General features: G+C 30.7%; 5 protein-coding genes across 10 annotated transcripts; 2 read left to right on the top strand and 3 right to left on the bottom strand.

Moving 5' to 3' along the window:
- Nucleotides 1–719: 719 nt before the first annotated feature.
- Nucleotides 720–7,172, bottom strand: LOC122573981 (endothelin-converting enzyme 1-like). The gene is made up of 18 exons (XM_043741049.1): nt 7,011–7,172; nt 6,715–6,869; nt 6,224–6,385; nt 5,962–6,045; nt 5,435–5,655; nt 4,091–5,341; nt 3,698–3,802; nt 3,470–3,611; nt 3,292–3,397; nt 3,132–3,222; nt 2,874–3,050; nt 2,576–2,673; nt 2,351–2,409; nt 2,181–2,232; nt 2,013–2,080; nt 1,807–1,943; nt 1,256–1,423; nt 720–976 (listed from the first exon to the last, which is right to left on the bottom strand). The coding sequence occupies exons 1-18, from the start codon at nt 7,139–7,141 to the stop codon at nt 797–799; spliced, it is 3,387 nt and encodes a 1,128-aa protein (XP_043596984.1). The 5' UTR covers nt 7,142–7,172; the 3' UTR covers nt 720–796.
- A 962-nt stretch (nt 7,173–8,134) lies between these two features.
- On the bottom strand, nt 8,135–13,858 carry LOC122573456 (neprilysin-3-like). Of its 3 annotated transcripts, XM_043739830.1 has the most exons (18): nt 13,701–13,858; nt 13,452–13,597; nt 13,144–13,305; nt 12,668–12,751; nt 12,270–12,484; nt 11,261–12,157; nt 10,693–10,785; nt 10,477–10,615; nt 10,279–10,381; nt 10,107–10,197; nt 9,851–10,027; nt 9,636–9,748; nt 9,477–9,544; nt 9,337–9,388; nt 9,138–9,205; nt 8,921–9,063; nt 8,612–8,779; nt 8,135–8,453 (listed from the first exon to the last, which is right to left on the bottom strand). In XM_043739830.1, exons 1-18 carry the CDS (start codon nt 13,718–13,720, stop codon nt 8,280–8,282), a joined length of 2,913 nt encoding a protein of 970 aa, XP_043595765.1. In that variant the 5' UTR covers nt 13,721–13,858; the 3' UTR covers nt 8,135–8,279. The 3 variants fall into 3 exon arrangements, 2 of the variants coding, with proteins under 2 accessions (XP_043595765.1, XP_043595766.1); XR_006318743.1 differs by lacking the exons at nt 8,135–8,453; nt 8,612–8,779 and having other exon boundaries at nt 9,017–9,063; nt 9,138–9,224; XM_043739831.1 differs by lacking the exons at nt 8,135–8,453; nt 8,612–8,779; nt 9,138–9,205 and having other exon boundaries at nt 8,930–9,063.
- Nucleotides 13,859–16,359: 2,501 nt separating this feature from the next.
- On the top strand, nt 16,360–18,505 carry LOC122573457 (probable pterin-4-alpha-carbinolamine dehydratase). Of its 4 annotated transcripts, none has more exons than XM_043739834.1 (4): nt 16,360–16,625; nt 17,082–17,236; nt 17,921–18,040; nt 18,146–18,505. In XM_043739834.1, exons 1-4 carry the CDS (start codon nt 16,622–16,624, stop codon nt 18,326–18,328), a joined length of 462 nt encoding a protein of 153 aa, XP_043595769.1. In that variant the 5' UTR covers nt 16,360–16,621; the 3' UTR covers nt 18,329–18,505. The 4 variants fall into 4 exon arrangements, with proteins under 4 accessions (XP_043595769.1, XP_043595768.1, XP_043595770.1 ...); XM_043739833.1 differs by having other exon boundaries at nt 16,361–16,625; nt 17,026–17,236; nt 18,146–18,503; XM_043739835.1 differs by having other exon boundaries at nt 16,361–16,711; nt 18,146–18,503.
- Nucleotides 18,506–18,635: 130 nt separating this feature from the next.
- Nucleotides 18,636–20,060, bottom strand: LOC122573819 (succinate dehydrogenase [ubiquinone] cytochrome b small subunit, mitochondrial). Its single transcript, XM_043740711.1, has 4 exons — nt 19,870–20,060; nt 19,408–19,544; nt 19,130–19,323; nt 18,636–18,994 (listed from the first exon to the last, which is right to left on the bottom strand). The coding sequence occupies exons 1-4, from the start codon at nt 19,922–19,924 to the stop codon at nt 18,775–18,777; spliced, it is 606 nt and encodes a 201-aa protein (XP_043596646.1). The 5' UTR covers nt 19,925–20,060; the 3' UTR covers nt 18,636–18,774.
- Nucleotides 20,061–20,195: 135 nt separating this feature from the next.
- On the top strand, nt 20,196–23,337 carry LOC122573818 (pseudouridylate synthase 7 homolog). The gene is made up of 6 exons (XM_043740709.1): nt 20,196–20,738; nt 20,816–21,319; nt 21,389–21,862; nt 21,964–22,747; nt 22,828–22,979; nt 23,086–23,337. Exons 1-6 carry the CDS (start codon nt 20,573–20,575, stop codon nt 23,277–23,279), a joined length of 2,274 nt encoding a protein of 757 aa, XP_043596644.1. The 5' UTR covers nt 20,196–20,572; the 3' UTR covers nt 23,280–23,337.
- Nucleotides 23,338–23,851: the final 514 nt, after the last annotated feature.

Raw genomic sequence — 23,851 nt, 5'->3', positions numbered from 1 at the left:
TTCCATTGATGATCGTTGTACTTAAAAAATCACTCAATATTCCTTTCTTATATATCATACTAAACAAAGTAACGTTTCCAATGCAAAGGTTAATCTCTACAATCTTGCATTGAGCAACAGCTTGAACGAAGATTCTTATACTTCAAATTACGTTAACCGTCGCTAACGTGTATAAATCAGATATTATAGTTAATTTTGTCTGCGTGATCGTTCGCAGTCATTGCATTTCGCTTCTCGTAAAGCGCGCAACGTCGAAGGCTACCTTGGTGCCTTAATGTAACATCTTTGTTCTTTCGTGTAATATGGAGTTCAAGGCGATATACGATAAAAAGTAATTGAGTTTTATAGAAAGGCGATGGTACAAAAAAAAAAAAGAAACGCTAAGGTTAAATTCAATAGATGGACTGAAAAGTCTGTCATTGAGAGAGGACTGCTTTACTGATATGGTGAATGATAAAAAAAAAATTATAGTCTAGAATGTATCGTGTATTCCATTGATGTGAAAAAATAGTAGATGTTTGTCACGAGTATGTTGTAAAGTATATTTATAAACTAATGTTAATCTGAATTTAATATAATTAGAATTTATCGTATGAATTATCGAAATATATAAATTACTAGCTTTTAATTCATAATATCCATTGAACAGAATTAAAGTAAGGTAATTACAAGGATTATTCAGAAGTAGGTAATTGTGAATTAAACTTATACTATGAAAGTAAGTTGCAAATCGTAAGCTATATTTATATTATAGAAACTCTAAGTGAAAATCTATCAAAGTTTCGAAAATTTTTAATTATTCCCATATGTTACATTTGTTCTCAGGATTCATAGGACTACCTACTGGACAGTTGAAAGCTTTGGCGAAATCTTCTGAATTTGACGCCGGACCAATAACTCTTAAACGTGCCGTACTATGCACGTCATATTTGCTGTCGGATATTATTTCTTCTTTGTTTGCTGTTTCGCACCATAACTGTAAGTAAAATTTTTAATGTTTAAGTTACACAATAGCACAAATTTTACTATCTCTGTTTAAATGTCGCATTCATGTCTAATAATTTTGAAAATAAATTAACAAATATTATCAAAAGAGAAAGAGAAATAATCTTATTTCTCCTAAAAAATAATATGTCACGTAAAAAGACAATCCTTACTGAATTTATATAGAAGGCTGCGTATATTTAAGTTTCTTAAATTAATTTTAAATTTGAAGAATTGATATCTTAATCGAAGAAGTGTCACAAAAACTTACGTTTGCGAACGACAAGAAGAAAAGTTGGTCGTTGCTAAATTGTTCTAGTCCTGGTAGAGCAGGGTCCGTATTTACACATTCTCGTTCCCTTCGTTTATAAGCACCGAATACAGCGTGCAGGCCCATCGAATCCGCAATATTTTCACCTGCGGTTTTGTTACCATAATTCTGAAATATTTAGAATAATTAACATTTGCCATAGACTAAGTTGTAATTTTTAGCTCGGATAATAATTCGTTCTATCTTAAATTACAGGGTATAGATGAACTTTAAATTACGGCGAATTTATTTCATTAGCTTAAATCATTTAACGGAATAAATTAGGTGTTTACAAATTTAAAAAGTTAATTGTTTACTTTCTTTTCTGTTTGAAGCAATATCGAGTTAAAATAAAATATACTAATTTCATATAATTTTTGCTGATTATACTATTTTCGTATAAAAGTAGAGATAAAGCTAAAAAAATGTTTATATAAAATCAGAAATACTTTAAATTCCTGTATAAAAATAAGTTACGATATATCTGTAGAGTTAGAATTAACGTCAAGAACCTTGACTGTGTAATTTTCTCCTTTGATGATACTATAACCATCGTATTGGTTCACGAAGCATATTGCTCTCTTATCATAAGCGTCTGCCATTGCAGTTAGCCATTCCACTTGATTTCCTTTTTCGTCATAAAGATGACCTAATTTCAATTGATTCATTAAGTCTTGTTCATTATTTGTCAAGTTGTAATATTCTCATAATAATTCACCTTCATCATCGAATCCGTGATTTACTTCATGAGCCATGACGAGACCAATAATACCGAAATTCACATACCTGAAGAGTCAATTTTACATTCGATGATAATAATTATATTTATAATTAAATATCTTCAATACGGCATATGTATGTAAATATTGAAAAATTCGTTATTTACCAAGGTCGATTTTGAGCAAACAGTGGATTTTGCAAATCTGCCGCCGTGATTGCTGTATTGAAAGAATATAGTCTGTTATACCATTCTTCGTATTTGATCAAGAAAAATATAATTAATCGTATCATAATTCTATAATTTTATATTTGTAAAATATGTTTTGAAATACGTACATATAGAATTATCGTTTGGTATGAAGAAAGCATTCAATTCCAGGGGATCCATCTCGTAACTACAAAGTTATACAGGTATATATATATATACATAAATATACACGCAGATGTATACATGTGGATATATACCTTGTATATCATGCATAAATATGTATGACATCGATTAACATAAATACGGATATTTAAGTTACTTTTTAAGTTAGTTATTTTAAAATGAAACCTTACATATCGCTATCGTTATCTACCAATCGTCGTAAGTGTTTCCATCTAGAGTATCTCGCATAGTTGAGGAAGTTCTCGTAGAATGAAGTACCGACTGTGAACTTTAAAAATATGAAACGCGATTCATTACCATGAAAGGTTAACTATAATATATATACATATACAGGTTACCTTAACGAATATTAAATTTCTAGTAGATTTAATTTAAAGTTACGATTAACGTAATAATTAATTTCAAGACTATAAATCCCTGTTACATGCTTGAGTTACTATCATTGATTATTCTTGAAAATAAAATTACCCCTCGGAAGTAGCGTTTTACGAGTGTAGAGTTTTGGAGCCATCTTGGATAGCCAACCCAGTTCTTCATGTGCACTAATTTGTCCAAAACAAAATGTTTAGTATCATCGTCCATCCAGTTCGACGCTTCGATCTGATATTCGATTTCCTTTTGTATGTCATCGATCATGTCTTTGGCCTTTGGATGTTAATGAATATCAAAGGTTGAAAATATTTTTTATCTTCGTAAGGTAGGAAGGTGCGTAATTAAAATTATTACCATTTTTGCTACGTCTTCTGGCAGATATCGTTTAATGTATTCGTATCCTGCTAGTTTACCCAGTGGCGCGATTTTCATGCACATCTCCTCTCTGTGGAAATGAAAATTAAAGTAACGTGTAATTTTAACAATTTTCAACGGATCGTGTTATTATACAAACCTTGTGGAATATAACCAGTCTGCGGTCCATTGTTCATACAATTCTGTTAGTTCTGATGGTCCAGCTACCATTATCTTACTAATGAAGAGCCAATGAATATAGTTAACTGCAACAAACGAATGAATTTAATATTTTAATTCGATTAGAATGAAAATATCTTTAATATCGATCAATTTACCAAGTACTCTTTCTGGAGTTTTTGCGAGCAAGGTATGAAGTTGTTTCATATATTTGGGATACGGTACAAGAACTTCTACGTCGTTATCAAGCTCCAATCCAGCCTCGGAAAATATTTTTTGTATTTTTCTTATCCAATTTATCTAGATATTCGTAAATTATATAAATTTTCATTTCAATATCCGCGAATCTTATTTAAGTAGAATATAAAATAAATAAAATTTGTTACTCTGTTAGTACGCGAAATGGGACCTAAATCTTCGTAGTATTCTTGCAATTCTTTAAGCGTTATATTCTCGATCTGATTATCGTCATCCTCAACGGCAGGTACGATCTGAAATAAATAAATATCGTTATTAAGAAATATTTATATTATATTCATGCAAATTCATATCTTCCCGAACATAGTTGAAAGATTAAAATCTATGTAAATAATTTGCTTTATTTATTAAATATTACGAGTACTATGCCTGAAATATTTTATATATTTATAGATAAATGTATTTTTGCACGTTATACGTATTCTATGGTATTTTCTATCTTAGAATTTCCCATATTCGCATAAAATTCGCAGTCTAGTCACGAACTAACGTAGAATACGTAAAAACAATAGATTACTTACTTCTGTCAAATTAACGATAAAGTTTACGAGATCTTCGACATCTTTCACCATTTGTTCCTTCGGTATTTCAATTCCTCTTCCCTTAGAAAGTATCAAAGATACATTTAATATATAATCTCGATATGTTTGTCTTTGCTCTTCGATGTCTTCTTCTTTATACTCGTAATTATTATCATAGTCATCACTGTCGTCATCTTCGTCATCCTCGTCGTTATCTTCGTCGTCATCTTCGTCATCCTCGTCGTTATCTTCGTCGTCATCTTCGTCATTCTCATCGTTATCATCGTCGTCATCGTAGTTCTCCTCCTCGTTATAGTCTTCGTTAGTTTCGGCACTATATTCGTTATATTCGTCGTTGTTATTATTATAGTCATCGTTGGTATCGATACTGTTATACGTATCTTCAGTATAGTCGGATATTTGCCTGTGTTTCAAAACGTTCATCTTGTTTGCAACGCGATGCGCTGTGGCGCCTGTAATTTTCTGGTGCTTATGATTTTCACCGGCATGAACCTTTGCTTTCGTTCCAGTCCTCTGCAATTTCTTCTTCATCTTCTCTTCGTAGGTATGTTTTCCCAATGCTTTGTTCTTATTATGCATCCTTCTGCTATGCCCTAATTGCTTGGTAATCTTCCTTCTGTGTATTTTCCTCTTGCGTAATGCTTTCCCTTCTTCGTTGTTCTCTTTCACCTTCTTCTTCTTGTTATTATGTTTATTGCGACTTAAGTGGTTTCGTAAATTTTTCCTTATCGTTTTATCTTTCATACTATGTTTCTTTGTGATCGACTTATTGCGCGACAAATGTCCATTATTGTTGAACTTATTGTTGATATTATATTTATTAGCCTTTAGTTTACGCAATAGTCTATGAAGAGGTTTCTCGCTTATAACATTCCTTTTAGTTCTTCTCGTCCTTTTCTTTTTACCAATAATATTCTGCATAACTTTTTTCTTATTATGCCCCTTCTTAGCGTGACCTAATTTTCTCTGGTATTTTCTAGCGATCATTTTCTTCTTCCTCGTCTCTCCTTCTTCATCTTCTTCTACAGTGTTCCAGTCGTCCTCTGATTCGTTCTCCTCTTCATCTTCTTCGTCATTCTCCTCATGCTGCTTTTGTTCTGCTCTTTCCCTGCTTCCTTTCTCCTGGCTACCTTCTCCACTTTCGTTATTTTCATCGCTGCTGTCTAAATTCAATATTTTCTCATCTGTAACAAGCCTATATGCACCCTCCGGTAAATGAGGTAACATAATCTGAAATATCGAAAAATAATATTTATCATAGCCAATATATAAATGTTTGTCCTCGATCGCAGTAGAATAGATTTTTGTGAATTATAATCGTACAATTATCGTATAATCAGTAGGTACGTCTTCTTCAGTTGATAGTGGGACATAATATAAATCGTGAAATGCGTTATATCCTAATATACGAGTAAATTGGTCATCGACTATTTGCCAGTTGTATATATCCTCATCCCACTCCCCCTCTTCCATGATAAGTGGCCATCCTCCGTGTCTCCATAGGGTTGACAACAGTGGTTCCACTCCTCTTTTTTCTATGGCATCTGTAAAACATTTATTATTGTTATTATTATTAATTTACATCCGATTTATCTCTGTTTATATAATCTTTATATATAATTATACCGATTATTATTTCATTTCTCTATTATATTTTATTTTTCGGCCCAACGGCCTTGAAGAAAGAAGTTGGTTAGTTTAGCTTATAGAAAGCTAAATATATCAATTTATAATTAAATTTTATAATAAAATTTATTGATTTAATACGATATAATGATTTATAAATAGATTATATCGATCGTTACTACTATATTTCTCTTTAAATACATAATGAGACGTTGAGAACGTACCTGTATTCATACAGCTGTAATACCACTTCTTAGAAAGTCTCACCGCGTACAGATCGTCAGGTTTCGGTTTAGTGGAAATTATATCTGAGAAGACGATAAAACGTTAAAGTACAATGTTGTTTTTGTAAATTTTTATTTCTCTGTGAAGCTGTTATAATGTGATAATTTAGTGTAATGCTAATACTGTAGGCATAAAACGAGAGCTACTAAAATGGTAAAATGAATCAATATTTAAGGGTATGTATAACATGGACACACTAACTTTCAGATTGTTGCTTGACTTTCTCGGCTACCATTTTCCATAAGCTCCAGGAGGTCTTATTTTCAGGAATAGGATTGATTTTCGACCAGTTACCACAAGCGTACTCATAAAAATCTTCACATGGGTCTACGGACACGTCCATACTGCCCTTGATCAATTGTGCTGTGTCGCGAAGGCAAACAATTTGGCAATTAATCGTTTCCAACTTACAAGCGATATATAAATTATTATTCGCTTCACATGAAATAGAAATTAGAAGATAATAAGCGTAAAATTACGAAATTTTATTTTACAATTGACGATTGAAAAAATGATCGATCATTGTATTAATATTATTAAAGAGGCATTCGAATCAAGATTGCGGAGAACTAAAAATTTTTTTTGTTCCTGCGTTATATGATAAAAATATTTTTTAATAGAAATTTTAGAAAGGCTACGTTTCATTTTCAAACTGAGAACAAAATTTTATTTCCCACATATCTATTGCTTACCAATCAGCTTGCATTCTTCGGTCTTACATATCTCACGTTCATCTTTCTTCGCTTCAACAGCAGCCTTAGGTTCAAACAAACGTTGTAAACTGCGAGGATATTTCAGCAGATCATCGAGTTTTAGACCGGCGTTTATAACGACGCACAGGGACACTCTGGAAGCATTTGCAAAATTAATATAACAAATTACAATACTATTAAATTGTACTAATTACTAAATTATTATAAATATAACTATAAATGATTATAGTCAAAGTTACTTAATCAAAGAATTTTCAATGTAAATTCTTACTTACAGTATCAGTAGACGTAACATTTTAACGATGTGATCGAAGCCAAACTTGAAAGTTAGGCTTTCGATGTGACATCCAGCCTTCCTCTTTTTACAATAGGCGAGAAAAACGGCTGTCGTGAATTTTATACTCATAGAGGAGAGTATACCAAGAAGCTATTTCTATTCTAACCTGATAAAAAAAATTCTATTGTGATAAAATATTTTCTGATAAATATTGCAACAATTATGTAAATCTGCATCCTTTGCCCTTGCGATTTTGCAGATAAAATATCTTAATACAACATCCAGGAACTTCATTCATCCTGATGTTCCATTCATTTCCTTTCGGTATGGATGATTATGTATTTTAAACTAGAGTCCTTGACGCTTTGATAATTTCAATTAGATGCATTCCATATAAGTAGGTGTATGTAGAAATCTTTTCACTTAAATAATATGAAATCTGTAACAAAAGAAATTATTATTTATTTATGTCGATCTTACACGCTTAACTTGCATGTTTCTTTTACATACATGTGTTATCGTTTGAATAGAAAATTGATTGGTTTTTATAGCAAAATATGAATGTAAATTAAATTTTCACCTTTGCACAATAAGGAAGAAGGTACTTACGAAAAAGGAAGAAAATATTTATAAATTTTAAAATGTCTCGATTATAGAATGTTTTATTTGTCAATGAGCTTTCTTCTCATTCTGCTATACATAAGCATTCACATTTATAGATTCTCAAATAACAATATGTATTGCTTATGCTATGATAAAGGAAACTTATTGGTAACCATTTATAAAAATTCAATTCAAATTCTTGGGATGCCTTAGCGTAATTCCGTTAATTTCCTTAACAAAATACATTTTGTAGGAAACGTTATCCAAACTGAACAAAATGAGGCATAGTTCATGTAATTTATGTATATTTTAACTTTTAATATGATAATAGTTTCTTCGCTTAAAACAATTTCTCTACTGTTTGATCGTTATTTATACATTTTTATTAATACCACAAATTTTAAGCACGCTAAGAATGCAGTGAGAATAGGATAAAATAAAATGACATATGAATTTCATAATTTTATTGTTTTCACATTTTTTGGTGCAAAAAGTTGATTTTCGAATAAAAATATATGATATGAATATTTTATTAATACAAATTATACTTAATTATAATTGTCATGAACGCGTAGAAGTATTTAAAATTTCAAATGCTTCGACGATTAATTATTTATCTTTTATTAATTTTCTATCCAATCAATGATACATAATCTCTTTATTCTCATATACTACATTTCTTCGTAGGGTTCATAGGGCTATTTAATGGGCAATTGTAAGCTTCAGCGAAATCTTTAGAATTAGACATCGAAGCAATTACTCTTAACAAACCGGGACGGTGTAGATCGTCTCGTATTTCCTCTTTTAACTTGTCCGGTTTTATCACTTCACACCACAACTGTAAATTTTAGAACGTATAAATTTATTTTCAAGAATATATTTAATTCATGCATTGCTAAATATAATAATAATAAAATAATAGTAATAGTAATCAGTGAAAGATAAGTTTAAAAACACTGATATCGTATAGTTAAAAAAGTAAAAAAATTATCTCACATTAGCAAAGGACAAGAAGAATAGTTGCTCGTTACTCATGTGCTCTAATCCTGGTAGCATAACGTCTGATTTTCCACACTCTCGTAGTTTTCGTTTATAAGCTTCAAATGCAGAGTTTAAGGCCATTGTGTCTGCAATATTTTCATCTGATGTTTGCAGACCATAATTCTATAATTATAAGATAGAGATATACAAGTATAGTTCTAAAGTAGTTTAGTACACTATATTATATACTTTACATCTATATATATATATATATATATCGTCGTAGTAGAAAATACAAAATATAACACGGAAAGAACTTTATACCTGTGGTGTAAAATCTCCTACTGTCTTCTCCAAAACAGCATAACTCGTAAATTGATCTTTGAAGCATTGTGCTCTTTTGCGGTACGCGTCTTTCATTTTACGTGACCAGACCGTGATATCATCCTCTTTGTCAAACATACGATCTACAAGTTATTTGTAACACATCAGTGCTTTCGTTAACCAAGTTTATAATCAACAATATTTTACAATAATCTACCTATAATACTAAAACCATGATTTATTTGATGACTCATGACTAGTCCGATAATACCATAGCTTGTATACCTACATTAGAGAAACAATACTTTGCAAAGAATTATACGTTGTGAGCAAATTAAATTAATTATTATAGTAATTTTATCGAACTTTAATAAAATAGGCAAATATATTAAATGTGCTGACATATAGGTTCTTACCACGGTTGTCTAAAATCAAAGAGGAGCTGTTGAAAATTTGCTGCTGTTATTTCTGCAATAATAAAAATTCCTTACTACTTGAATTCCTTATTTCTTGATTCTTAGCCAAGTTTCGTTTTTTACTTTGTTTTAAAACTTACGAATGCTATTTTGCCATGGTGAGAACATGGTGTTTACTAGCAAAGGATTAAAGTTGCCGTTTGTACGTCTGTAAAAATATTAATCTTTTGATTAGGTCAAATTCAATGTGAATATAGGTATTTAAAATAATGTATTGTCTTTGTTACGAAAATACTTACTCTTCAAATGCTTCGGAAGCATCTTTCTCTGAGAATAAAGTTTTTAGATTTCTCCATTTCTCATATCTCATAATGCTTAACATGTTTTCGAAATGCGACTTGCTAGCGCTAAGCTAAAGTGTGATTATAAAATTAGTCGAATATCAAGTAAAGATATGGAAATTGAAGATAGGTGTGCACTAAAATTAAAAATAAAAGGTATATTAGACTCTTACGCCTCTGAAATGTTCTTTCATGATAGTAATATTTCGATATGATTTCGGATACTCGATCTGCTTCTTCGCGTATATTAATTTATTCAAAATAATATCTCCGACTTCAGTGTCCACCAAAGTTGAATTTTTGACTCGATATTCAACTTCTCTTTGGATGTCGTTTACAGTATCTGAAGCCTTTGGTAATCGCACAAAGAATTTTATAAAATTTTTATAACCATATTACATTACATTGTATCAATATCTTATGTTTTACCGCTTGTAGAACTTCTTCTGGTAAATATCGTTTCACATATTCGTATCCCAAAATATTTACCGCATTCATTTCCTCGACACAGTAGTTCGTTCTGTAAAAAGAATTTATTTCTTTGTTTTCTAAGATAATTCAACGTAAAAAGAATATTTCAATCGATATAATGCGCTGTTACCTCCTTGTGGGTACTTTACCATCCCAATTATAGTATAATTCTCTCATTTTTTTCGTGGTTGCGTGTATCACTTTACTAAGAAAATTCCAATGTATGTAATTCACTGTATAAAATTTATATTAAATTTTATTAATTATTTATTACTTCATCGTTGTAATAAAATTAACTGTATTATGAATAGAATAAATTTAGGTATACCAATTATTCTACTTGGAGTTCTATCTAATAATTTTGTCAACGCTTTGATATAACCATCGGCTGAAGTTAACACATAATCGTCAGGAATTTCCATACCTCCAGTAGCAAACGCATCTTTTATTTTCGTTATCCAGTTAATCTAGAAAAATGAATGGTACAACTTCAATAAATTTTAATTAAGTTTATTCTCTTTTTAAATAGAATAATCTTCCTTACTTTCCCGTTTTTCGTCCGAGCTTTCAAAGCATCATATCTGTTTTGGAGTGCTTTAAGTTCAGCGGTCAGCGCTTTCTTATATTTGTGTATGTACTGTACACATTAACATACATTAATGTTTTAATTATAATATATATATATATAACGTAATTAAATATAGTAGAAAGTTAAGAATTTGGACATTCGAAGCATGCTCCAATCTTAAACAAATTTTAGCTCTCTAACCGTAAAATATAATATTATAAATTTAACATTATCAATGTTAAAGTACATAATACAAATATTAATAGATTGTGGATATTTATGCAAATCCATATTTTCGATAATACAATTAAAAAGATAGAACCTTGGTAGAAAACTGCTTTATCTATCAAATATTATAAAATGTATTTGGACATTTCATATATACTTTATGCAGTTTTGCACCTTCAAATTTACTCTATCGAAGGTTAAGACAGTATCTAATACTCTGTAGAAATATAGACAATCTTGAGAATAAAGAAATAATCATTTTCTGTATCATTCATTCTGTATCATTCAATGGGTTAAGATAAAATCATCGCATTACCGTTAGAAGTCTTATCTGAAATTTAAGCAAGTCGCCAATGTCTCCCAGGAGCCTTTCCCTTGGTATTGAAACGCCTCTTGCTTCAGAAAGCGCTATGCTAACATTTAGTATATACTCTGCGTACATTTTTCTCTTATTTTCCACTTCCATATCTTTTTTACTAGTTTCGTCATGGTTATCGCTATTATCGCTATCGTCGTCATCTCTATTTTCGTTATCATCATCCTTGTAATTGCCGCTGCCATTTCCACTACTATCTTCGTCATCCCGTTCATAGTCACCGCTCCCATTATCGTCTTCGTCGTTCCATTCATAATCACCACTACCGCTACCACTTGCAGCATTATTGCTATTGTCATTCTCTTCGTCGTTTTCATCGATTTTACCGCCGCTATTGTATTCTGCTTGATCCGCGCTGATGCCTTCACTTTCATTATCATCGTCGTCAAAGTACAAGTCGTTATTCGTATCCTCCATTCTTTCATGATTCTTTCCACTATTCGTTTCTGTAGATTTTTCAACACTGTCAGATTTATATATTAACTCATGTTCCCACGAGTTAACAATTCTTTCCACGTATCGTCTCTTGTTACCAACTCTTGCTTGCATTATGGCCCCTTTCGTTCCTTCTTTTAACTGTATCTCGATGACATGTTTCTTCATCGTCTTGATCTTTTCACTTATATTTTCCCTGCGAATCGTACGATCATTAATATTTTCATTAACGATTTTCTTTTCTAGGATTTTAAATTCATCGTCTTCTTTAGAGCGTGGCCATTCTCCGCTACCTCGTTCTTGACTTCCTTCTTCGTGGTCGTCTTCTTCGCTGCTAACCACGTGGATTTCATCGAAATCTAGAAGTCTGTCCACTTTTGCCGATAATCGAGGAGTATCGAGCTGAAACATCAAGCAGCGTTGTTCTTTGCAATCGTTACTTTATAGATGAAGAATCTTGATTGATCTTAATAATGTCTGGACTAAGTATGATTACCGAGTGAGTGATACTTACAAACAGCCTTGATCTTTTATTATAGATCAAGTACCTCATGGGAACCTGTACATCATGGAAACTATTTAATCCTGTCAAACGAGCATAGTAATCGTCTACAATTTGCCATTTGTATATTTCCTGATCCCATTCATCTTTCTCCATTATTAATGGCCAGCCACCTATTCTCCACATTGTAGATACAAGTGGCTGGAGACCAATTCTTTCTATCTCGTCTGTAAATTAATTGTACAATTTAACTTGACGATGATATTTCGCTCGTACTATTTTATTAAGATATAAAGAATGTGATATAATTTTAAGATTAACATCTAAAGTATGTGTAATATAAATTAGGATAGATGTTATTAGTCAAACAATTTTTACCAAATTATGAATTATATTTCATTAAGAAATACCTGTGTCCAAGCAAGCTTTAAACGCCATTTTAGCAAATTTTGTTGCACGCAGATCATCAGGTTTCACTTCTTCCTCCATAATTTCTAAACGGAAAACGTTAAATTACGTCTTTGTACATTTTCAATAGAATATTTAAATAGAAGCAACAAATGAAATATTAAATATATATATAAACAGGTAGATCGTGGAGATGTTTAAATTTTTGGCAATCTAACTAAACAGATGAAATTTTGATAAAGATTTGTTTCGACTAATGAATATTATCTTTTTCTTTCTATTATCTGAATCTTTTCATATTACGTACGGTCTGTAAATTTATTCACTATTAAATGTTCGATAAATGTATAAACATCCACAATCTATATGCACATACGGTAGCAACCATAAGGTAATTAACTTCTTTACATAAGTGTACGATCTTTGTAGAGACAGTATTAATTATAATGATAATCTTAAACGAAAAGAATGAGCAAACCTTTAAGACGGTCATCAACCTTTCTTTCTGCCTTAACTAAGAAATTCCATCGGTTTTCGTCAACGGGAAGTGGATTATGTTTTGGCCAATTGCCACACGAATACTCGTAGAAATCTTCGCATGGATTCACGCTTTGGTTCATACTCTCTTGTAATGACTTCGCTATTAAGTAGCAGACAAATTGAAACTATGTATTCTTTTATATGGATCCAGTATTTAAAAGATTTCAACAATGTAAGATTTGTATATCATTTCGTAGGAAAATCTGTACAGTATGATAAAGAGTCTAAGAAATATTTCCTGCTCACCAAGGTACTTGCACTGTTGGGTGAGGCAAAGCTGTCGTTCTTCCTTTAGTTTCGATTCTTCTGTACTTACACTTAATAACCACCGTAAACCAAAGGATTTGTTCCAGATGCTATTAACATCGGCCGCAATGGCAGCCAAAAATACACTGTAAAATTTATTAAAATCGTATTGAAAAATTATGACGTACATCATAGATAATTCTACAGTTCATTCGAGCGATAAAAATGTTTTCTATAATTATTACTTACATAATCCATGTGAATTTCATTATACTGGCGTTAATGATATAATGAAAAAGAAAGCAAAAGGAACAGGCGTTACGGACGTATCTTCCGATATTCAAACTTCCGATTTATAAAGTGTAGAATCTACCGCAGTTGGCGATTTTATATTTACAGAAAACGGAAAGACCCTGACTATGTTGATGATAAGCGCTGATAGTATACATTTTGTATCAATACTGTGTAACATCATCACCATTCGCGCGTTACTTTGGCGGTGTAAAGTAATATTTATTGCACGTTAACATTTATTCAGCAAAATAATATGCATTTCACCATTCATTCTATCATTTTATTCTTTATCTTATTTGATATTCTATCGAAGAGTTATAGTCATACAATGTTCGAGATATACGAATACAATACACATTGAAAAATTCAAATTCTTTTGCCAAATTTAGATTAACATTGGCGGATCGTCTAAATATAAGCTATATCTCAAAAGAAATAGACAAACTATCATGTTCATCGACATTCGTGATATTATCTTCGTAACGATTAAAAGACTTATCAAATACATATGTAGATACTACTTTCTATCTATCAGTTAATTAATTCTATTAATTAAATAACATCTTAAACCTAATTTACAGCGCAGTTTTTAGTGTCAGTCCTGGCACAGTTCATTCTGAATATCTTGTGACTCAACATCAGGATGCACGATGCGGGTGAAAGAAACGGTAGCATCGCATCGTTAGATGCGGCAGCATCTGAGCGAATGGGCTGCGCAACCTTATTTTTCATCCGTGGACAGGATAACGTGCACAAGCTGGTTCTAGGATGCGGACCAATCTGAAAATATATTGCACAAATATACGATGTTAACAACGTTGCCGCATAGACGATGGTGGAATAGTTGGCGACTGGATATCCGTGACAGGAGAGAGTAAATCTGAACGGTAGCCAGTTACTCGATCACGGATCGCCTCGACGCTGACACGAATAAGTGAAATGAAATTCATTGATCGAACAGTACACGTTTCGAGTGATAATTGAACGTTTTCGTGAATTGGATCGAGCTTCAACTGACAATCTGACTCGTGTTCCTTATCTTAGAAAGGCAAAGAACATCTTTAAAAATGGAGATTCTGCCCGTATTATCTTCTCTTCTCTTCCGTGTTATTTCGTTCTTTTGAACGATATATCTATGTAACAATCGAGGGATTAAAAAGCAGCTGGTCTGAGCATCGATATCTTTAATTGGAACAAACTGTGAATAAAACCTAATGTACTTTTTCCGACGCTACACACAAGCGTAAGGGCAACAAACCACTAGTTTTTGGTTTGAAAATTGATAAGAAAATTCTGTAAACAAATAGATTTTATATATCGTGTTCGTTATTTATAAAAAATACACCTATGTATCACTTTCCTATTGAAATAACGACATAATTTTGTGCTTTTTCATTCAATTATCCAAACATCAATTATCTAATCACAAGTTAATTACACTTAATCTGGAGATTAACTGTGTCAGGTAAAACAATGAACAAGAATTAACTAATGATTTGTAGAAGTTGAGAAACATGAAATATGATCAATTTCCTTCGTTGAAAGAGCAGTGAGACGCGTGATTTAAGCAATAGTTCTTCTCAAGTATGTAATTTGTAAAAGTAATCGGTAGTCTTTTAAATTAATTATATTCACTTCGTTACGTACGAATTAATAATTCATTCAGATGCATCACGTTGGTTATTATTTTCCGATAACGTTTGAGAATTAATAGATTAACGCGTTTAACATAACGTTCCCTGTTTCATGAATGTGAATGTAAAAGTGAGGCAACGCAACGAGAAGAGCGAGTAAAAGGTTTATAATCGCAATCAGTATCGTCGAAGCTAACCGCATGTATGGATGAGAAAGTCTTTGTACGAGAGACGGCCTAAACGGAGCAATTAAAAAGGAATTACTAAGAAATGGACTCAAATCTCACAATTTAATATCTTTATAATAAAATGACGCAATTCATAAATCCAATAATCAAATCATAAAACAGTTAAACATCGTAATTACGTCAGCAATATTATTCGCTGTACATCAACTAGTGAAATTACAATCAAAATGAAATTTAGATTTTATTATAACAAGAACATTATCGCGAGGAAGATGAATTTAATGTTAAAAGTAAATTAATGTTAAATATAAAGAGCTATTATGTATGGAATATATGTTAAAATTATTACATCATTCCATTGATCCATTATCGTTTAAAATAGAGGAGTTCTTTTCTTCTTTAACAAAATATAATAAACAATTAATTGCCTTTTTTTGGATCAGCTTATTTCAATTATTGTGCGAGTTTGTTATTCTCATATTTGAATATCTTGGTCAGAAAGGCATGAACTTTTTCCATACAACCGTAGAATTAAATAATAAGTCGATGCTACTGTGGAACATGGGACTAAATAGGTTCTTGTCTATGCTAGTGTGGAACTAGGTTTTTGTCTATGCTAGCGTAGAACTAGGTTCTTGTCTATGATAGAACTGAATCAATGCAGCACTTGGCCGCTTGGTGCAGCACTTCTTCTCGAAGATCAACTTAATGTTATGAACGTAAATACTTTCTGTTCCTCTCTGCTAGTACATATTACGATCATACAAACCGGTCTCGACACTCATATACCAAATCTTAGGGAAAACGGTCCGAAAATTGAGCTGTGACTAGTTGTGAAAAGTCAACATGGAAGACAAACAGGTTCTCGTTCTACACATGCGTGACATGGTATGAATGTCTCATATAGAGACAGAGACACTCTATTCATCTCTGTCTGTCTCGCAAGAACGCGGATTTCGTTATCCTTCCATGTTGATTTTACACAACTAAACACGACTCAATTTTCGTACTGTTTCCCCTAGCGAGTGTCGAGACCTGTTTATATGATCGTGATATGTGTAAGTGATTAATTTATGTAGTTTCCGATAATGATTTGAGAGAAACGGCGATACTTACATAAATATTATCTACTTGATAAATAACGGTAGAACTATTTAATAATAAAACTAAAATAATAATGTTAAGAGTACTTGATATTTTTTTTAAGATAATAATTTACCGATAAGGTTATATTTACGATGTATTAAAACAAATTAAAATTTCAAATCATTCTTATGATTCATTTCCAAGAATCTTTACATATTGTATTGCGCTTAATTTTTTGTAATCCGAGAGTAAAATAAATCTTGAATCGTAAATCTTGTATTACGTAAGGAAATAAACGCACGGAAATTTTATTAATACTTTAAGACAATATATGTATGATATTGAACTGAAATACGTAATAATATGAAAAAGGTCTTTAAGAACAACTCATCATGTAATATTGAAATATTTACTTGTGATGCATAAAGTCTTTCGACATAATCGAGGAAAAGGAAAGTATAAAATTATGTCGACTTTAACGCGCATGCGACTTATGAATGGTGGGGGAATACTACGGGGAAAGATATTCCATATTTTCGATCGAAGAAGTATATCTGCTCCTGCTTTAAAAAAGAACAAAATGGTAAGATTATTATAATAAATTTATAAAATCATATATTGCAGAACGTATTATTGTTGTTAATATTTTATGAGAAGTGAAATATTTTAGGAATACGTGCGCGTATCAGTTGGAAATTTTATAAATAATCCGCGAACATTAATTTGAAATCTTTATGATAAATTTCGATCTTCTGTTTCATATTATTGAAATTGATGTTTAACTCTGTTTGCAAATTTTTATCGCTTTAAACAAATGAATAATATGTAAAAGCATATATTATTTGTATACTTACATATGAGACATCGTCATTTTTGGGCGTAACAAGTGGTTGAGATTCTAAGAGATCTATTGCATACAAATTGTAACTTTTCATAATTAAAAAGGCAGCAGTTACGGAAGAAAAATATTATTAATCAGTTAAAAAGTAAATTTTATATTTATGCAGAAAATTTATTTTTCCGGATTATATACTATTGCGAAATAAGGAACGATTGAAGCATTGATCTGACATTCCTGTTACTAATATCGTCAAGGAAAACTTTTTGCTTAATTAAAATTGTTTTAAATAGCAATGAATTTTATTAAAAGATTAGGTTTATGTAGTTTTGTGATTAAAATTTGAATAAACTTATTACTTGACAAATATATTAAATAGTAATTTAAGTTAAACTTAATACATTTTTTTAAAATATATTTTTTTTTTAGGGAAAACTTACTCAAGAAGAACGAGAAAAGGATTTAAAACCATTGTTATCTAATGGTTGGTCTGTGCAACAAAATAGAGATGCTATTTATAAGGAATTTTTATTCAAAAACTTTAATCAAGTGTGTTTCACTTTAAAAATTAATCTTTTATGATATACATCACTTTATACTATATTTTTAATGTTATAGATAAGTTATATATTTTTTATATATTCATGTTGACAGGCATTTGGTTTTATGACAAAAGTTGCACTGCAAGCAGAAAAAATGGATCATCATCCTGAATGGTTCAATGTTTACAACAAAGTAAACATTACTTTGTCTTCTCATGATGTAAATGGTTTATCACAGAGGGACGTAAAACTCGCATCTTTCATAGACAAGGCTGCTAAAGTGGGAGAAAACTAAATATTGATTAATTTATAGGATAATTTTTAAATAATTACAATGGATGAATGATATGTTTCTATGATAATAATGTTAATAATGTCTTAGAATTTTTTGATGTTATAAAAATTATATTACATACATATAAAGGCTGTAGGTATATTTGTTTCATATTTGTTTTATATTATGATTTCTATAAATAAATACATTTTATTTAATTCAAATTATTTATGGAATTAATTTGTATTCGTTATGCTATCACAATTTATATATTATCTAGAATATTGAAAATGGATTTTTATAACTATTATTTAAATAATGCAATAAATTATTTAAAGACAAATAATTTATTTCTGAATAATTTATGATAAGGAGAATTTCAAAACATCTAAATTAACATATTCATGATCTAATCAAAATATGTAGTAATTAGGGAATTATTCTAATCAAAATCTATAACAAAGGAATTATTCTTCATCAGAGGCAGGTATGGTTGGTGGGTGTGTTTTGCCAATTGCCCAAGCATCTTTCACAGCTCTTGAAACCCCAGGACCATTATTTATGAGTACAAACAGACCACACAGTGTAACTGCTGAGATCATAAGCAACGTAAAGTGCAGAATTTTTGGCACTACAGGTCCAACAACACTAGGACGTGCATAGTCTGTAATAACAGCTTCCAAACCCCTATATAATACGTGTTACAATATAATAAAAACACATTAAATCTATATAAAAATAAAGAAACAAAAATATTCTGCAGTATGCAAGAAATCATGTGTGGTGTGATATCAATGATAATTTTTTAAGATAAATAATTACCAATGTGAGTGCATTACAACTAATACAGACATTACACCATCAAGAATTGGACTTTCTGCTATGAAAGCAGCAGGTATCAAAATTGGTAGTGCTGTTGAAACAACTCTTTCCATGACCCACATACGTACATGATCACCTGTAGGTGTACTTGCATTGCGGCTTATTTGTGTACCTAAAGTGGTAGTTGCTGGGAACTGAAACATATTTACAATAAAGTATATATCACAGAAAAGAACCTATGACATAAATATTTGAAATAAATGTTATAACACCAATACCTTTGTTAAGCGATTGGTTCTATTGATAGTTGTACCAGAATTTAAACATTGTCTAACATTGGCAAGACTACTAGATGTTCTACCAAATTGAGGCAGTTTGCAAGAATTTGCAAAAAGATTAGATTTTGAAAGTAATTCTGTAAAAATAAAAATGATATGATTTGATATTCTAATTTGGATTGTCTGTATAAAGATTGAATATTTAATCGAATATTTAGAATATACTAAAAATTATATTAATTTTACATATTCATAAATCACAAGTAATGATCTAATTATCTTATATTATGTATACAGATTTTGTATTTTAGTTTATAATAATACATTATATCAAATAATATCACAATGATTAAAGATATAGAAAATTTGTTCGATAAGGTTATGTCAATGTCATTCAAAATAGTAAAAATTATATAAATCAAAACAATTTATATATCTTTTTATGTTTCAAACTCCACTTACCTAGTTGTTTAACTTTATGAATGATGGTGGGAGATACTACTTTCTTTAAAATCATTTTGTTATTGTAAAATACAAGATTTTTAAATCTGCACTTGTTTGTAGAGAACGATGAACTATGAACTCCTCTTTAATTTTTTATGACAATTAGATATTACGATTCTAATCTCCTATAAAAGTACGTGTGCATAATTATAGAGATGAATTTTCTGTATCGATTATTTTCACCTCGACTATTTCGTTCGACTTATCGAATGATTGCGACGATCATTTAATTTGATCTGAATATTTTGACTATGTATAATGTAAGATGGCAATAAATAATTTGTAAAGTGAAATGTTTTTATTATGATAAAATGTTTTACAAAAATAATTTCGTTCTCTTATACTTTTACTTATACATTAAGTTCAGTTGAATACAAACAATTTCATTAGTTTATATTTATTATAAATACATATTAATATATATACTCTTTTTTGTAATAATATCTTTTATAATATTTAATTAATCAGAAAATTACAAGATACTTGAAATTATCTGAAAATTATTCCTGGTTGAGAAACACTGCTTCGAAGTACACGTTATTTACCAGGTTATAGTCTTGTATCTGCAAATAACAATTCATTTCTGATATTATGGTTATGTTGAATTTTTAAGTGAGAAAATAAAATTTGAGAAAATTTGACAAACAAATTATTAAATACAATGTCTGAAACGGTAATTAAAAATGCCGATTCTGGAAACAACTTGAATCATAATATTAAACAAGAATCTGCACAAGAATGTACGTCTGAAAAATATAAAAAAAATTTTAAAAAAGATAATCGATGGAGCGGTGATTACAGAAAAAACAGAGGCTCATATAACAGTGGTAAGCTTTCGGAAGAAACATATTTTAAATATCATTTTTACGAAACCAATCCTTTTACATTTGACATTTTTTTAAAGGATTCCGAAATAATAATTTTGGCAATAAACCTTCTAAACGTAATTTTAATAATTGGTCGAATTTCCAATCAAATGGGAAAAGAAAGAAATTGGAAGTTGGAAACAGGCTAAAGGAATGCGATGTTGGAATTACAGAGTTCATAGGAAATGAAGGATTTTTTGGTGTTATTAAAGAAAGATATACAGATTTTCACGTTAACGAAATTGCTCTTGATGGACAAATCGCTAAATTAACAAATCAAGACATTCCATCAGATGGAGAAGAAGATGAAAATTTACAAGACTTAAAAAAGATGGTATCAGATACACTTTGGAATCAGCTACAGAAATTAAAAGAATCAGAAGAATCTACTATAGAAATTGATGTAACAAACATGGATAAGGATCAGCGTAGAGCAATTCATAGAATTGCTAAGACAATGAAGAATATTATTAGCCAAACTATAGATAAGGAAAATAAAAAGATCATGATGATTTTACCAAATAAAAATATTAGCAGTGCTAGTATGTTATATTCATTTTCAACTCAAAATGTATTATTATTGATTTATATATAATACATTTTGCCCTTAGGTCATAACTTCCGGAGAGATAAACGGGTAGATTGGAAAAAGCAAGGAGAATATTGTTACTTTTTGTTACATAAAGTGAATATGGATACAATGGATGCTCTGAATCAGTTAGCCATGAATTTATATTTAAGGCCAAATAATTTTAGTTATGCCGGAACAAAGGATCGTAGAGCATGGACTACTCAATGGGTTAGTGTCAGGAAAGTTTTACCCAGAGATATATTAAGAGCAGCAAAAAATGTACGTGGAGCATATGTAGGAAACTTCAAATTTGAAACAGAATCTTTGAAACTAGGCATGTTGAATGGTAATTCCTTTAGAATTGCTTTGAGAAACGTCAGTGGAACAGATGAGCAAATTGAAAAAACCATGATTTCTTTGAGAGATCATGGATTTATAAATTATTATGGTCTGCAAAGATTTGGCACTGTAGCTACTATTCCAACTTATGAAATAGGCAAAGCTTTACTTCAAGGTAATTCTCTTAATTTAATTTACGCAACAATTTAACTTTTCTAATTTTGTGTAAACTTTGTCTAATATAAGAGTATATATTTTGTATTGTACAAAAAATAGGTAAATGGAACGAAGCGATCAATTTAATTTTGAAGCCTAGAGAGGGAGAACAGGACGAAGACTTGGTAGAAGCTAGAAAAATATATGAAAAAACTAAAGATGCAAGTGCTGCATATAACAGGATTAGAAGATGCGATAAAATAGAGGCTACACTTTTAAAGGGTCTTAGTATATCTGGTATTAATAATCCTCAAGGTGCTTTGGATTCAATACCCAGGAATGCTCGCTTAATGTATATTCACGCCTATCAAAGTTTCGTATGGAATCATATGGTATCAAGAAGGATAAAAGAATTTGGGAGAAATCCCATAGTGGGGGACTTAGTATATGAAAAAAATGTAAAACATAATGATAATGAAGGAGAATTTGTTTATGATAACGGAAGCGAACTTGCAACTGAAGGTAATGAAGAACCTACTAAAATAATAAGTAAACTTGAAAGCGGAATGGATGTAGACGTAAAGATCGAGAAATCTTCCGAAGCATCTGAAGAATTATCAAATACTTTGATGGAAGAAGTAACAGGTGCTGCAGAATGTTGTCTTAAAATAGATGAGAATACACAGCAAAGTGGAACTACTAATGAAAAAGATGAAAGCGATGATTCATATAATCTTCCTATGGTAAAAATTCTTGAAGAAGAAGATTTACCAAATTATACTTTGGCAGATGTATTAATGCCTCAAGTTGGCTGGAAAGTTACATACCCACCTTATGCTAAACCATGGTTTGATGAGTTTTTAGCAAAAGATGGATTAACTACTGACCTTAGACAGAAGAATAAGTAAGTTATCGAAAATGAATTTTAGATATCTATTATTTTCGTGTTATAATATTTTTTGTTTTATATCTATTTAATTTCAGAAAATATAATTTGGGAGGTGCTTATAGAAGGATATTGCAAATTCCTTCAAATTTATCTTGGAACATTACGCATTATTCGGAGAAACATAGCGATCTTATTATGTGCGATATGGATGAAATGAGGAGGTCGTCAGCTCTAAAAAATGATCCAAGTATAATCTTTCACCGATATATTTTTCAATTTTTCAGCGTACATTAAGATATTTTTATTTTTCATTAAAAGCTAATAAATATGCGTGAAATTTTCCAATTTTTCAGAGGGGCAATACAAAGCTTTAATAATAGAAATGTCTTTAAAATCTTCTACATATGCAACTATGGCGTTGCGCGAAATTTTAAAATCTGATACTTCACCGCAAGCACAAGCTGCTCATTCTGCTGCATGTAACGTAGAGGTAGAGAATTCAAGCACTTTGAAAGATCCTGCAGAGAGCGAAAATAGAAGTATCTGAAGCAATATAAAGCTGTGATAACTTCCTTGTACGATTAAATAAAATATGAAAACCACCATTCCTCGTGTAATTTTAAACATATAATGACATATAAGTTAGGATCAGAGTATCATTTTACTTCCATCTTACTTCCATGTAAACAGATAAAAATGTTTAGTAACAAAGAAATACATTTTATTTTTATCTTAAGTAAGGGCGCACTTTGCTTCGACTATTTTTACATTTTTCATCAACGACATCGTTTATAATATTCAACTCAAAAATGAAATAATATTGTTCTTATTTTTACATATATACACATAACGAAGAACAATAAACTTTGAAATATCCAACATTTGTGTATTTCTTTAAAAATGTGTCGCAATTTTATAAACTGAAAAGCGTGGTATCTACTTTAAAGCTTAAAATAGGGAGGAAGCATCTTCGAAATCGATCTCTCACGATAATGTTGCGATGTACATAGTATATATAAATCGGGGTATTGTCACGTGTGGTCGATGAAGAAGCGATTTGTAATGATTCCGAGGAGACTTCTATAGCGTTAATATCCTCTCAGGTGACAAACGAGGGAA

Source organism: Bombus pyrosoma, linkage group LG12 (assembly GCF_014825855.1).
Source record: "Bombus pyrosoma isolate SC7728 linkage group LG12, ASM1482585v1, whole genome shotgun sequence".
Classification (NCBI taxonomy): Eukaryota; Metazoa; Arthropoda; class Insecta; order Hymenoptera; family Apidae; genus Bombus; species Bombus pyrosoma.
Note: the sequence above shows the minus strand (reverse complement) of the source record. Positions and strands in the feature narration are given on the sequence as shown.